This window comes from Sphaeramia orbicularis, chromosome 16, assembly GCF_902148855.1.
Source record: "Sphaeramia orbicularis chromosome 16, fSphaOr1.1, whole genome shotgun sequence".
Classification (NCBI taxonomy): Eukaryota; Metazoa; Chordata; class Actinopteri; order Kurtiformes; family Apogonidae; genus Sphaeramia; species Sphaeramia orbicularis.
Window position 1 is genome coordinate 58,543,109 of NC_043972.1, and position 16,926 is coordinate 58,560,034.

The 16,926-nt window shown below is 37.8% G+C and overlaps 1 protein-coding gene across 1 annotated transcript in view; it reads right to left on the reverse strand.

Moving 5' to 3' along the window:
- Positions 1-837: 837 nt before the first annotated feature.
- bcan (brevican) overlaps positions 838-16,926 on the reverse strand; it is a 49,042-nt gene continuing 32,953 nt past the window's right edge. The window contains exons 12-17 of the mRNA XM_030158458.1: positions 15,639-15,743; positions 13,134-13,292; positions 5,472-5,554; positions 5,050-5,194; positions 2,745-2,927; positions 838-1,086 (exon numbers count right to left, since the gene is read on the reverse strand). Coding sequence (XP_030014318.1) covers positions 908-1,086; positions 2,745-2,927; positions 5,050-5,194; positions 5,472-5,554; positions 13,134-13,292; positions 15,639-15,743 — 854 coding nt within the window. The 3' untranslated portion in view covers positions 838-907. The remainder of the gene's footprint in view (positions 1,087-2,744; positions 2,928-5,049; positions 5,195-5,471; positions 5,555-13,133; positions 13,293-15,638; positions 15,744-16,926) is intronic.

Consider the following 16,926-nt stretch of genomic DNA (forward strand, 5'->3'; position numbering starts at 1 on the left):
CGGCCCCACCCCCTATAGTGACCCAACAGCGACCGTATTTAAATGAATACGACGTTGGATGTCGATGCTTCTTCAGACTCAACCGATGTTTTCACTTGTGAGCTGTGTACGAAAAAAAAGGAGTTGCTAAAACTACTTTTTCAAGCTATAGTTTGTAAAACTACTGCCATGATGATGAACTCCTTGTGGGTTTACAAACTACACTTGCAAAGTCGTTTCCCCAACACTGTGTTTTACAATATGTCATTAATAAGTGGAAAACATGCCTTAGATGAGCCACTGTCATTAGTTCTGACCCTGATCACACAAGTCCACTCTGAATCTACCCAAACACACGTAGACTACATACAGATTAGAAATAATAAGAACCACAGTACATGGTATAAGAGGCGTGTGAATAAAAAGCACCAGAGAACATGGACACACAGGTCTACACTGTCCCATGGACTGGACTGGTTATTATCTGTTCATACGTTTCCACGATCAACTCAAACTAAAATGAACACTGGATGTGGAACTGGTCTAGTTTGTAAAACTGAACACCTTCATGTTTGGGTCCAGTTACAGAGTGAGTGATGTTCACTGATCCTGTATCAGAGTGGGTTTGGACCTGAAGCTCCGCCCACTCACTTCCACGTAGACCTGTCAGTCAAACTAAACCCAGAGAAGATCAAGTCATTACCAGTGACAGAGATTCCAACTTTAATATGGGTTTAAAACAGACACAAACATGTCGTCTAATGTTGGACAAATATGAAACTACATTCACTTTTGACTCATGGACTCAGATTTTCAACTTACATTGTGTTCTTTGATTTCGTCCATATTTGGGTTCTCGTACCGTTCTATGACTGTGGTTTGATATTATTTAAACATGAATGGTACAGAAGGAATGACCGCAGCAGGTTTAGACATCCCACTGACTGTCCCAGAAGGGTGGGCTGCCCCCCCCCTCTGTGGACGCATCCACAGAGTCCATGACGTCCACATCCTGAGACGGAACTGAGGTCACAGAGGTCACAGGGGTCACAGGGGTCACAGAGGTCACAGGGGTCACAGAGGCACCTTTCCTTACATGGACTCTTTCTGGGAACACAAAAACACACACAGCTAAAAACAACCGACAGCCTGAACTTGAATTTGTCTCCACATAAAATCAGAGATAGGGATGTAACGATTACCGGTATAACGATAAACCGCGGTAAAATTGCAGGCAGTTAGTATTACCGTTTAAATTCTAATTATCATGATAACCGTGTTTGATTACCGCACTTTTCCGGAGAAAACACCTATGTCACAGGTGTCAAACATGTGGCCCGGGGGCCAAATCTGGCCCACCAAAGGTTCCACTCCGGCCCGCAGGATGAAAGTGCAAAAACTGAACATTCAAGGTTGTCAAAATCCTTTTGGTTCAGGTTCCACGTACAGACCAATGTGACCTCAAGTTAAAATAACAACACAATAACCCATAAATAATGACAACAATAAATTTTCTTTGTGAAAAATTATGTGGAAAAACTGAAAAAAATATTACACTGTGAAAATATTTGCATTTACAAAACTATCCTTTCACAATAAAATGCAAATAAATACATAAATAAAAACAAAGATGAACAACCCGAAATGTGCAATTTGAACAATATTCTGCCTGTTACTAAATGTTTGGTGCATTTATGGATCCACTGTGATCTGGAGTTGTGTTAATAATAACAGATGTAATATTGCAGAAATTGTTCAAATTTTAGTTCCAAACTCCAAAATTTTAACAATATTCTTCCTGTTACCAAATGTTTATGGAACACTGTGTAAATGTACATGTATAAATAATAAGTCCAGGCATAATATTGCTAAAATTGCATTAATTTTTCAAATGGAATTTCAGTTTTTTCAGGTTATTCACATCTTTTTGTAAAATGTAAATATTTTCATAATTTAATTGGGGCTTTTTTGTACTAAAACAAAATGAAAAACTTGGATTTGTCATTATTTATACGTTATTAAGTCATTATTTTACTGGTCTGGCCCACTTCAGATCAAATTGGGTTAAATACGGAACTGAACCAAAATGACTTTGACAGCCCTGACCTATGTAAAGATCTGCTTTATGTCAAATATTTGAGTACAGTTTTAATTTATTACAGCTTTAATTGTATATGCCTAATATTTGGAACCAATATTCACTTTTAAAGTCTGTGAAAAGGTTTGTTAAACATCTTTGTGTTATTTATGCAATAAATTATATACATTTTTCATATTGGATTTTATAGTTTTTGTGTTTTCTGTCCTTTTATGTTTTTATAGTAGGTTAAAGTGAAAAAAATAATAGACAGATAATATAGATGAAGTTGTGCTGAAAACAAAAGATACCAAACATGGGTATAGTAAACATTTGTTTATATAGTATATAAAGGCAAAATCAAAAGGACTGAAAAACAGACAAAATAGGCTCAGACCACTAAGGGTTAATATTTGAATGTTTCTGACACAGAAGGGACATTGTGCCAATTATTTTATTTTATTTGTTTTGTTTGTTTTTTTCTTTCAAAATACAACTTGGTTACATTATTTCAGTGTGTGTATCAGTACTTTCTGAACATTTTGAGCACAATTTCAATAATAACGTGATAATAATGATAACCATGATAACTTTGGTCACAATAACAGTGATATGAAATTCTCCTATATTTCCTACATCCCTAATCAGAGGTGACCATGTCCAACAGTCTGTACATGAACTGACTCACTTTGGATGCAGGTAATTTGTGGCTCCTCCCACCGGCCACCAGGCAGACATTTAATCACCGGGTTGAGTTTCTGCTCATAACCTTCCTCACAGTAGTATCGCACCTTGGTGTCGGTCTCGTATCGCAGACGGGTCTTCCCAAACACCTTTGCGTGGGGAACAGTGGGCGGCTGAGAACAGGAAGCTGTAGGAGGCAGAGGACCAACACCTGAGGGTTTACACCGAACACCTGAGGGTTTACACTGAACACCTGAGGGTTTACACTGAACACCTGAGGGTTTACACTGAACACCTGAGGGTTTACACTGAACACCTGAGGGTTTACACTGAACACCTGAGGGTTTACACTGAGGCTGAACACCTGAGGGTTTACACTGAACACCTGAGGGTTTACACTGAACACCTGAGGGTTTACACCGAACACCTGAGGGTTTACACTGAACACCTGAGGGTTTACACTGAGGCTGAACACCTGAGGGTTTACACCGAACACCTGAGGGTTTACACCGAACACCTGAGGGTTTACACTGAGGCTGAACACCTGAGGGTTTACACCGAACACCTGAGGGTTTACACCGAACACCTGAGGGTTTACACCGAACACCTGAGGGTTTACACTGAGGCTGAACACCTGAGGGTTTACACTGAACACCTGAGGGTTTACACTGAACACCTGAGGGTTTACACTGAGGCTGAACACCTGAGGGTTTACACCGAACACCTGAGGGTTTTACACTGAGGCTGAACACCTGAGGGTTTACACTGAACACCTGAGGGTTTCCACTGGGACTGAACAGGTAAGTCTTCACACTGAGGCTCTGCTCGGAGGTCTGGGTACTATGGATGTGAACATTTAGAACATACAGACCAGACTGGACCTGAGGGTCACTAAGGCCGTTAAGTCCATTCCATGAAAGCCAAAGCCAAATGCACTGGTACACAAATGTTTGGGATTGATCTGCTTCTGAGATCAAATTGGCCAAATCTTACAGGAAGTGGAAAACTAATGATCAAACTGATGATCAGCTCATGTCTAAACCTACACAGTGGAAGTGCTGCCGGATCTTCTTGGTGATTATCCACAGGTGCTCTATGGAAGCTTGTGGTGTGTCTAACTATTTAGAGTCCAAAAAAATCTGCATAAGCATACAAGACTTCAAAAAATATTCCAAGGCACACTGTAGGATTTGTGTAAAAATAAAATGCCTTTATTACTCCATGGCAGTCTTTTAAAATACAGCCTACGCGTTGCGACCTCTGGTCTCCATCAGGGCTTTTTTCACCAGTCTGGTGAAAAAAGCCCTGATGGAGACATCTAATCTGGCGTAACTTGTCTGGAACGCTACAAAGTTGTGAGTCATGGTTTAAAGTTGTGACTTGCGTGCTTAAAAACCTGCCTGGAACCCAGCACAACCCTCAACATTAATCTGAGCTTTTATGAACATCTACACGATCAGTGAATTAAATATAGACAAGTGTTCAGAGAACGCAAACGTCAGCCAAGCACCCCGAACGGTGTGCATGTGTGGATCAACTATTTCTGTTTAAATTCAACAGTTTACAGGTTGTTCCATACAGCAGAATAAGTTGAAGCTTGGTCCCAGTCATGTGTCTGTCAAATTAGATTCAATTCACATCAATATTAGTTGAGTTCTAATTTTAAATGTGTGGGAAATGGGATTTTCAGTGTTAAATGTAAATGTCCACAGAGTCCACATTCCACAGTGGATGTGGACAGTTTTGTGCCAGATACAAGAGATTGTTCTAAGCTACAGGTGGATCCAACTGGAGACTAATCGGAGTTGTTTTGAAATTTTTTATGAATTTTTGAAAATTGTTCAGTGATGACAGATGGAAAACTGTAGATGTTGTGACCTTGCTGTGACCTTGAACTTTGTCCTACTGGGACCAAAATTTAATGGGTTGGTCCCAGGGCCTAGGCCTATCTGTGGGGAAGATTTGGGAAAGATGGGTGGAACAGTTTTCCCATAAAGTTGCTAACAAACAAACAGACAAACAAACAAACAAACACAAAGCAAGGTGATCACAATACCTCCTGGTGGAGGTAAAAATACATGATTTATACTGAAAAAACACAAAACACAAATAATAATTGTATGATAAATGATGATAAATCACTGAGGAAAAGTTAAATATAGAGGGAAAAAGAGTATTTCACAGAGCCCCAAAAGTAGCACTGGGTCTTTATGGGTTAAGATCAGGGTTGGTCTGAATGTGGTACAACCAGAAGGGGCGGGGCTTCAGAGTGGAATGCCACAGGATTGGCTGTCTTCCAGTGAACTCACAGGCTCCCTTTTTGCAGGTGTAGGACAGGTGGTAGTTACAGGGCACATCGCTCCAGCGGCCATCATCATGCCACACCATCACCGCACAGTCCTCACCGGACAGGAAGTAGCTGTCGGGTTGACCTTTGTACCAGTTCTCATACAGCTAACAGAGAGAGAGAGAGAGAGAGAGAGAGAGAGAGAGAGAGAGAGAGAGAGAGAGACAGAGAGAGAGACAGAGAGAGAGAGAGAGAGAGAGACAGAGACAGAGAGAGAGAGAGAGAGAGAGAGAGAGAGAGAGACAGAGAGAGAGAGAGAGAGAGACAGAGACAGAGAGAGAGACAGAGAGAGAGAGAGAGAGAGAACGTTACCTTGGACAGGAGTCGAACATGTCATATGAACACAGTGACCACTAGTGGACGCTGATACTGAAGCCCACTCACCAGAGGGTTTCCATCGGACCAGCGGAAGTCTCCTTCGATGGTTCTGTCATTGAGTCCGATCCACTGATATTCTTTGTATTTGTCTGGAGATAAGACATGAGATACCAACACTGTAATGATCACACACTGTAATAAAAATCTATAATTTAACAGAATTTTCACTGTTTATTTTACAGATTTTTCCTGTATTTTTAAGATACAGGAAAATATTAATGACATGAAAAAAACAGACTGTGATTTTACATGTCAAATGTAAAATAACATGAAAAACTGTAACTGTGAATAACCACAAAATTTCAATTTTTTTAAAATAATTTTTTTTCTTTTTTCACTGAAAAATACAGTTAAAATACATTTGCAAATATATCATAATTTCACAAATATTTCTTTTCTATTTATGAGATTAAACTGTTAATTTAAAGTTCAATACTGTTAAAAAAAAAGAAAAAAAGAAAAAAAAAAGGAAATTACTACAATTAACCATAAAAGAAGTATTTGTTCAGTCAGTTGAACCAGACTTGTTTGTTAATTGACAAATATCTTGTGTAATTACAGGAGGTTTCACAACAAAAATGTTGAATAAATGTATTTTTGTGAATGTATAACATGTATAAGCACTGATAAACTGTCCAAATACAGTTTTTATCAGTGGATTGGACAACTGAGTCTCATTGGAAATCATTTATATATATATTTATAGGTCATTTGATGGTTTTAATACATGTAAATATTCTTTATTAAACATTAAAAAGTAAAAAAAATGTGCAAAATCTCATGTAAAGTTAGGGCAAAAAACTATATGTTAATTATGGAAAATTACCGTATTTTTATGAGATGGTTATTTTCCGTTATTTAACAGTATTTTTTCGGCACCCCTGCTGCCGAAATAATACCGTTTTTTTTGTGTTTTTGTTTTTTACAGAGTACTGTAGAACACACTGACAAAGCCTTTTTATGGACAGTTTTCATAATGACTCATGTTCATCAGACCGCTGTCATTCAACACTTTTTACAGTAGCTCTGAAATTTAATACTTCAAAAAATACAGTAAATTACAGCTGAAGAACCTTGGATACGTTTTAATACTCCATGTAGAACAGGGCTCTCAAACTCATGTTCTTTCAGGTTCCACATTCAGTCTGATTTGATCTGCAGTGGACCGGACCAGTAAAATAAAAACAGAAGAACCTAGAAATAATGACAACTGCAAATTTTTGTCTTTGTTTTAGTGAAAAAAACCCCATTAAATTCTGAAAATACTTACTTTTATAAACTATTCAAACAAAAAAACATGTGAATAACCTGAAAAAAACAGAAAATTCTTAAGAAAAATTAGTGCAATTTCAATGATATTCTTCCTCCACTTCTCATTAGTCCATGTGCATTCTGGATCAGATCTACAAAGACACTAAACACTGAGAAACAGGAAGAAAAGAGTTCAGACTGGACTGAATTTTCTTTAGACATTTCAGGTTGTTCATATTTGTTCAGGTTAGTCACATTTTATTTTTACAGGATAGTTTGTAAATATAAATATTTTCATAATTTAATGTTATTTTTCGCACTAAAACAAAGACAAAAAATTTGAAGCTGTCATTATTTATCGGCATAATGTAATATGTTTTTTCACATCAAACCGTGAAGAAAATCTGCAGTCATTCTTTTTTGTCGGTTATTCTGCTGTTATTATTTGACAGTAGATCAGGGGTGTCAAACATGCGGCCCAGGGGCCAAGTGCGTCCCGCCAAAAGGGTCCAGTTCAGCCCCTGGGATGTTTTTGCCAAGTGCAAAAATTCCACAGTCTTGAATTGAATTAAGCAAAAAAATGTAGCTTAAATTAAGGAAAAAAATCTTGAATTAAGCAAAAAAAACAAAAACAAACAAAAAAAATACTTCAATTAAGTAAAAAAAAATCTTGAATTAAGCCAAAAAAAAAAAATCTCAAATTTAACAAAAAATCTTGAATTAAGCCAAAAAAAATCTTCAATTAAGTAAAAAAATATTGAATTAAGCCAAAAAAAAAAAACCAAAAAAACTTCAACTAAGTAAAAAAAATCTTCAATTAAGCCAAAAAACATCTCAAATTTAACAAAAAATCTTGAATTAAGCCAAAAAAAATCTTCAATTAAGTAAAAAAAAATCTTAAATTAAGCCAAAAAAAAAAAAAAAATCAAGAATTAACAACTTAAATTTTTTTTTCTTTGTTTTAGTGCAAAAAAACCCATTGAATTATGAAAATATTTACAAACTATCCTGTAACAATAAAATGTGAATAACCCGAACAAATATGAACAACCTGAAATGTCTAAAGAAAATTCAGCACAATTTTAACATTTTTTCTTCCTGTTCCTCAGTGTTTAGTGTCTTTGTAGATCTGATCCATAATGCACATGGACAAATGAGAAGTTGAGGAATAATATTGTTAAAATTGCACTAAATTTTCTTACGTTTTTAAATTTAAATTTCAGTTTTTTTTTTTTTTTTTTTGGATAGTTTATAAAAGTAAGTATTTTCATAACTTAATGGGTTTTTTTTACACTAAAACAAAGACAAAAATTTGGAGTTGTCATTATTTATATGTTATTATGTTATTATTTTTCTGGTCCGGCCCACTTCAGATGAAATTTAGCTGAATATGGAACTGAACTAAAATGAGTTTGACACCCCTGCTGTAGATCAGATTGGTCTGTATGTGGAACCTGAACTAAAATGAGTTCCACAGCCTTGACTGTGGAATTTTTGCACTTTGTAAATTCATCCCACGAGCCGGATTGGAACCTTTGGCATTTGGGCCCTGGAGCGCATGTTTGACACCCCTGATGTAGAAGTACTGACTGTGTTAAAGGACGGTGAGTCTTTTTAAAGGGCCACTGTGTTCAAACCAACCACCCTCACATTCCTACGGTGGCTGAAAAAACAGCCACCAGAGGAATGTCAGATAAGCATCTTATCCCCCGTTACCAGACCAAATACCAACGCCAACTTCCAAACCACAACATTCACGAAGAAAAGCTGATACAACAGCAGGGAAGACATGAGAAACAGTTGTTGTGTCTATGATGGGACTGTGGAGGAGACACACAGAAGGCATGACACCAGACAAACATCCATTTAAGAGTCGAATGTGGGATGTTATGGTTCATACCCTGACCTCTGACCTCTGACCCCTCCATGCTCATCATATGTCAGTCTACTGTCTGAACACACAGTGGTCCCCAGAGACCACAGAAAGATCTGAAAAAAAGAAACTAAATGTACAGTGTGTCACACATCAGATCGTTCCATTGGATAATTAATGCAATGGTTGTTGTAGATACTTCATTCCTCACACAGCGGTAGTTGTGTTTGTTTACCTGCTTTAGTTTCAGCTTCTTCCTGTAGCCTTCGTCAGAAGCGTCACAGTGATGTCGCTGTGACGTGTCTTACAGGCTGCTCAGGAGGGTCGGCCAGACGAAGGCTACAGGAAGTAGCTGAAACCATTAAAGCAGGTAAACAAGCAAACAGCTACCCGTCTGAGAAAAGAATTATCGACAATAATTGTATGTGGAAGACAAGGTTCTAATAGCTTTGGATTTTTCATTCTAGTTTAATTTTATTTAGTTTTGACCTTTTTTTTATCTGATTCAGTTAGTTTTAATTTGTTTTTAGAGCAGGTTTGCTAGTTTATATTAGTTTTTGTTTTTTTCTAAATGCTTAGTTTTAGGTTAGTGTTAGGTTTGCCGTAGCTTTTCTCTTCTTCTCTGTCGTCGTATTCAAATAAATCCCAGACAGGACTCTGCTGCTTTCTCCCAACTTTAGTCTCCATGTTTCCAGGTAGAGTGGGGACCAGAAGACGACTGGAAACCACAAGTGAACACAAGTGACGGACCATCAAGTGTCGTATGGTGCCACTAGCTAAAATTGCTCGAGCGAAATAAATCGATTTCGTATCAATCTGACATTGACAAAAACAAAAACGAAGGGAATTTTATCCATAATTTTTATACATTTTAGTTAGATTTGTAAGCACACAATACAGTTTCAGTTAGTTATTGTTTTTTTCTTTTAATAATAGTTTTTATTTATTTCAGATAACAAAAATGTTTTTTCAATTCTAGTTTTTGTCATTTCGCTAGTTTTCGTTAACGATAATAACCTTGGTGGAAGACAGTATGAAACTCTACCAGACTGATGTAATGGTTACAGTTTCAGCTGCAACAAGTTTTTTATGCCTTTAACCCTTAACTTTAACTCATACAAACAGGTCATGTGGTCTAATGAGTCCAGACTGACCCTGGTCCAGAGTCATGGTGGGCCACCCTGTCCAAAAGTAACGTTAAGTCCAAAAGCCACATGGTATGTCCAAAAGTCACGTTATGTCCAAAATTCGATGTTACGTCCAAAAGTCACATGTTATGTCCAAAAGCCGATGTTACTGTATGTCCAAAAGTTGATGTTATGTCCAAAAGTCTCACGTTATCCCAAAAGTCACATGTTATGTCCAAAAGTCATGTTATGTCCAAAAGTCACATGTTAAGTCCAAAAGTCACATGTTATGTCCAAAAGTCACGTTATGTCCAAAAGTCACATGTTATGTCCAAAAGTCTCACGTTATCCCAAAAGTCACATGTTATGTCCAAAAGTCATGTTATGTCCAAAAGTCACATGTTATGTCCAAAAGTCATGTTATGTCCAAAAGTCACATGTTAAGTCCAAAAGTCACATGTTATGTCCAAAAGTCATGTTATGTCCAAAAGTCACATGTTATGTCCAAAAGTCACATGTTATGTCCAAAAGTCATGTTATGTCCAAAAGTCACATGTTATGTCCAAAAGTCATGTTATGTCCAAAAGTCACATGTTAAGTCCAAAAGTCACATGTTATGTCCAAAAGTCACGTTATGTCCAAAAGTCACATGTTATTGTAACTGAGTTAATGTATGTAGTGTATGATTCCACTTGTCATCTCACACTGTTATTGTATTAATTACAATTTTATTTAATCACCATTGAATGCAACACCCCTGCGGACTAGGGTGGTGAACCCCGGGGTGATAGCACCAGTTTGGCTGTGCTGTCCACCTGGTAAGTACACACATTGTTAGTCCCGTCATTATTTTACATTTTTTTATTTTAATTTCATATCTAAATGTTTGTATTACACCGTTATATTTGTTTAACGCTTAGCTCCCTGTCGGTTGAGCATATTCTTGAATGAAAATGACAGTATTCTTCATTATATGTTCATAACATGATTAATATGTGGTGTGTTAGCTAACTTAGATTTTTTTTTTTAGCTTAGCAGTGTGAGAACAAGGTTTGGGGGTTACTCATGAGACTGTATATTTTCCTGCCAGTAAAAAACGGCAGCTGTCCAAAGAAGATCGGTTTTGTCACATCTCACACAACGCACGAACACAGCCGCTACATTATGGCCTTCACATCTGCACCAGCGTTCTCCTTGAACCTTCGACCTGCTACACACTCATGTCTTCTGGCTCCTGGAGCTGTGACAAAAACACTCTGTCGTTTTATTCTCGACGCACCGTCAATGCAGAACTTTCTTCTCGTGCGGTGACTGAGAACTGTTGCATGATTGGACAGAAATTCAAAGTGGGTGTGGTTAATGCAGGACTTCCCACATGTTTGGGAGTTGAGTTTCTGGTGAAATATGAAACGTTTTGGCCAAAAACAAACTTGGTTCTCATTCTTTCCACCTCAAGAAGACAAACATGTAATAACCCTCAACTTTAATCTGAGCTTTAATGAACGTCTACATGATCAGTGAATTAAATACAGGGAAATATCAGATTTATACTGATAACATACAAAATACAGAGGATACTATTACGAATAAATGGTGAGAAATCCCTAAAGAAAGATTAAATATAGAGAAAATGTCATTTGGGAAGTGCCATAAAAGTAGTGCTGGGTCTGTATGGGTTAAAGGTTTGAATCCCTCTGTACATATTGAAGTGCCTACGAAAGGGTCTCAAACATGCGGCCTGCCAAAGGTTCCAATCTGGCCTGTGGGATGAATTTGCAAAGTCAAAAATTCTACAGTCTTGAATTGAATAAGGGAAAAAAAAAATTAGCTTGAATTAAGGGAAAATGTTGAATTAAGCAAAAAATAAAAAATAAAAAAATCTTCAATTAAGTAAAAAATTCTTAAATTTAGCAAAAAATATTGAATTAAGCAAAAAATCTTGAATTAACACCGTCAAATTTTTTTCTTTGTTTTACTGCAAAAAATAACAAAAATTCTCCAGTCAAGGCTGTGGAACTCATTTTAGTTCAGGTTCAATATGATCTCATGTAAAATAATAATAACCTGCAAAAAATAATGACTATATTTTCTTCTTGGTTTGATGTGAAAAAAAAATTATCTTACATTACGCCTAAAAATAATACAAACTTCAAATTTTTGTCTTTGTTTTAGAGCAAAAAGTAACATTAAATTATGAAAATATTTACATTTACAAACTATCCTGAAACAATAAAACGTGAATAAACTGAACAAATATGAACAACCTGAAATGTCTAAAGAAAATTCAGCCCAATTTGAACTCTTTCCTTCCTGTTCCTCAGTGTTTAGTGTCTTTGTAGATCTGATCCATAATGCACATGGACTAATGAGAAGCTGAGGCAGAATATTGTTAAAACTGCACTGATTTTTCTTAAGAAATTACAGTTTTTTTTCAGGTTATTCACAGCTTTTTTGTTTGGATAGTTTATAAAAGTAAGCATTTTCAAAATTTAATGTTTTTTTCTTTACACTAAAACAAAGACAAAAATCTGGAGTTGTCATCATTTATATGTTATTCTGTTATTATTTCACTGGTTCGGCCCACTGCAGATTAAATCAGGCTGAAATTGGCCCCTGAGGGAAAATGAGTTTGAGACCCTGTCCTTATGATACACCCGCTGCAGAAAAAGCTGTTAAAACAGGATGTAGGTTTCGTTGTTTGGTGTGAATGAGCTGTAAACATGTAGCTCACAGGTGTCAAACATGCGGCCCGGGGGCCAAATCCGGCCCACCAAAGGGTCAGGTCCGGCCCTGGGATGAATTTGTGAAATGCAAAAATTACTCTGAAGAAATTAACAATCCTTTTAGTTCAGGTTCCACATTTAGAACAATTCAATCTCCAGTGGACAGGACCAGTCAAATACTATCATAACATAAAGATAATGACAACTGCAAATTTTTCTCTTTGTAAATGTAAATATTTTCATGTATTTACACTAAAACAATGTATAATTTCACAAAAAATGTGAAAAACCTGAATAAATATGAACAACCTGAAATGTCTTAAGAGAAGTAAGTGGAATTTTAACAATATTCTGTCTGTTATTAAATGTTGTGTGTGTTTGTAGATCCACTGTGATCTGTAAGTTATAATGTACATGTAAATGATAAACTGAGGCAGAATATTGTTAAAATTACACTTATTTTTTCAGTTTGTTCATGTTATTCACATTGTTTGAAAGGATAGTTTGTAGATGTAAACCTTTTCATTATGTAAATTTACTTTTTTCGCTCTAAAACATAGAGAAAAGTTTGGAGTGGTCATTATTTATATATTATTCTGTTATTATTTCACTGGTTCGGCCCACTGCTGATCTAATTTAGCTGAATGTGAAACTGAACTAAAATGACTTTGACAGCCCTGGTGTAGTTTTTTACCGTTAATGTAGTCCTGCTCCTCCGGGGTCATCACAGAGATCAGATGTCCTCCACACATCCGACAGTGCTGCTCGGCCGCATCCCAACTCTGACGCTTGGAAAAATGACGGTAACAGAAGCCCTGAAACTTGTCCCATCCTGGATCACACAGCTCCAGGTCTGAAAAGGACACGGAGCAGATCTGTCTGAGAAAAACCACATCCACATGACAGTGGTTTTCCTCCACACACAGGAGAAGGTTCAGGCTTTTTCATCACTGACAGCCCCGTCACACCTGGACCTTTTCAGCAGCGTATGCCCACGTATCTACAGTTCTCTAAAACTGTGGGCCCCGACCTTTTTTATACTACGGACCAGTTTCATGCATGAAAATTTTCCGCAGATCGGGTAGAGGTTCAGGGGTGCCAATGACAAAAACCTTTCAGTTCAGAACATGTGATCTGAAACACTTACACTGTACATCAGGCAATTCCAGTGATTCAACAGCAGAATATCAACTAATTGATCAACTAGCTGATTGTTAAAGTGTAGATGATGGTGATATTAGGTTTTACAGGTATTATCTCCTATAAAAAATAAAGAATAAAATAAATAGATAATAATAATAATAATAATAATAATAATAATAATAATAATAATAATAATAATAATAATAATAATAATAAATTAAGAATAAAGTAAATAAATATATTAATACATTAATTAATTAATTAAAAATAAAAAAATAGAAATAAAAAAAATACATTTAAATAAATAAATAAATAAATAAAAAGAAAGAAAGAAAGAAAGAAAAAAAAATGAAACGAAGAGGTGAAAAGTGGTCGTCCAGAACACATCAAAATATATCAACATATGTCTACACATGTTGGAGATAAGTTCATTGTATGTTACACATACAATCAAAGCATTCATGGATTAGAAATAAGGTTTGGATCCATTTAGTTAGTGTTAGTGTTTATTCTATAGTTCCATAGATGGTACAGGTTTATAGTATTAGTACTAACAGTTACAGTACTAGTATATCCACTGGTAGTACTAGTATTTGTAGCAGTAGTATTAACAGTTATGTACGTTAGTTGTAGTTATTGGTAGTTTTATTTTAACAGTTCTAGTTCAGTTTGTTGTAAATCCGTGTCTCCACCTATTTCCTCAATCTCTCTCTCTCTCTCTCTCTCTCGCTCTCTCTTTAACTGGTCCTGTTAGATGTCTGTCCTCCAGGAGGCGGGCTCTGCTCCAGGTTTCTACCCGTTACAGGTGTTTTTCCTTACACTGTCCCCAGTCTTTGCTCCTGTTGGACTCTGTTGTTCCTGTAAACTGGTTTCACAGTCTGCTTTATTCCAGCTCTAAATGTAAAGTGTCATCAGATAACTTTTGAGTTAGCTCTGTATAAATACATTTGATTTGATGCGCTAGATCAGGAGTCACCAACTCAGTGCCTGCGGGCACCAGGTCGCCCACAGTGACTACGCAAGTCACCCACAAGCCTGTTCTAAAAATAGAACTAGTCCAGGTGTCTCCAAAGTTGCTCGTGATCTACCAGTAGCTGCCCAGGGGAACACAAAGTTGATTGGTCATTTGGTTGAACAGGTCTAAATTTCCACCCAGTCAAAATTACAAGTGTCCTGCCCCCCTCCCAAGATGAAACAGTTAACTAGCTGTCAATCAAACTTCAGCGTTGGTTTGTTGTCTGTCACTGGAGAGGGGCGGGGCCCAGGAGAAGAAGGAGGAGCCAGATGTCAGGTGTGAATTTAGAAAAGGTCAAATCCTTCAGAAACACAGCAGCACATGCTGGTGAAGTTTTCTTGTGTGAGTGACAACATTCTGTTTAATAATTTCGAAGTATTAAAAATGCTCATACAGGTGTGTATTATTGGTTTTTAATAATTCTATAAAAATATACAGGACTGTTCCATTTCATAATTTTTGACATAGTATTAAAATATTTAGGAATACAGCAGCAAACGCTTGTAATTTTTTTTTTTTTTTACTTTTGATTTTCTTGATAAAAGTAAAATAATAGTTTCATATGACCACTTTTTAAGTATTGTAAATGTTAAAACAAAGAAATATAAATAAATAAAATAATAAATAAAGAACACAATGTTACAAATGTATTATACAAAATATGCATATGTATGAAAATTAGCTCTGTAAATTAATGTTGCTAAATTAGAGCAGCCCTCCGGCAACTTCAGTTTGTAAAAGTAGCTTGCAGAAGAGAACAGGTTGTGACCCCAGCGCTAGACATTATCTCCATGTATTCTGACTTATGAGTAACATGTGTGAACAGGTGTCACTTTTGCAGACCTTACCTCCAGCTCATGGTCTGTGTGTAAGACATGTGACCTACACCAGTGTGTTTTAGCGTCCTCTTCACTCAGACCAAACATACTCGTACCTTATTGGACGTACGTCAGCATATTCTCCTAATGTGTCATACGTGGGCGTACGCTGGATAAATGGTGAAGGTGGGGGCGGGGCCTTTAGAGGCAGCGGATACTGAACCTGTCTGACACAGGTGTCCTCCATAACCAGGAAGACACAGGCATGTGGTCGGTCCACCGTCCAGACAGGTGCCTCCGTTCAGACAGGGGTTCTGCAAACACAGGTCTGACCAAAGAGACAGGACAGGAGGACGAGTTTAGGACAGGAGGACGAGTTTAGGACAGGAGGACGAGTTTAGGACAGGAGGATGACTTTAGGACAGGAGGACGACTTTAGGACAGGAGGACAAGTTTAGGACAGGAGGACGAGTTTAGGACAGGAGGACAAGTTTAGGACAGGAGGACGAGTTTAGGACAGGAGGATAAGTTTAGGACAGGAGGATAAGTTTAGGACAGGAGGACGACTTTAGGACAGGAGGACGAGTTTAGGACAGGAGGACGAGTTTAGGACAGGAGGACGAGTTTAGGACAGGAGGACGACTTTAGGACAGGAGGACGACTTTAGGACAGGAGGACGAGTTTAGGACAGGAGGACGAGTTTAGGACAGGAGGACGACTTTAGGACAGGAGGACAAGTTTAGGACAGGAGGACGAGTTTAGGACAGGAGGACGAGTTTAGGACAGGAGGACGACTTTAGGACAGGAGGACGACTTTAGGACAGGAGGACAAGTTTAGGACAGGAGGACGACTTTAGGACAGGAGGACGAGTTTAGGACAGGAGGACGACTTTAGGACAGGAGGACGACTTTAGGACAGGAGGACGACTTTAGGACAGGAGGATAAGTTTAGGACAGGAGGACGAGTTTAGGACAGGAGGATAAGTTTAGGACAGGAGGACGAGTTTAGGACAGGAGGATGAGTTTAGGACAGGAGGACGAGTTTAGGACAGGAGGAAAAGTTTAGGACAGGAGGACGAGTTTAGGACAGGAGGATGACTTTAGGACAGGAGGACAAGTTTAGGACAGGAGGACGACTTTAGGACAGGAGGACGAGTTTAGGACAGGAGGACGACTTTAGGACAGGAGGATGAGTTTAGGACAGGAGGACGACTTTAGGACAGGAGGACGACTTTAGGACAGGAGGACAAGTTTAGGACAGGAGGACGACTTTAGGACAGGAGGACGAGTTTAGGACAGGAGGACGAGTTTAGGACAGGAGGACAAGTTTAGGACAGGAGGACGACTTTAGGACAGGAGGACGACTTTAGGACAGGAGGATGAGTTTAGGACAGGAGGACGACTTTAGGACAGGAGGATGAGTTTAGGACAGGAGGACGACTTTAGGACAGGAGGACGACTTTAGGACAGGAGGACGACTTTAGGACAGGAGGACGACTTTAGGACAGGAG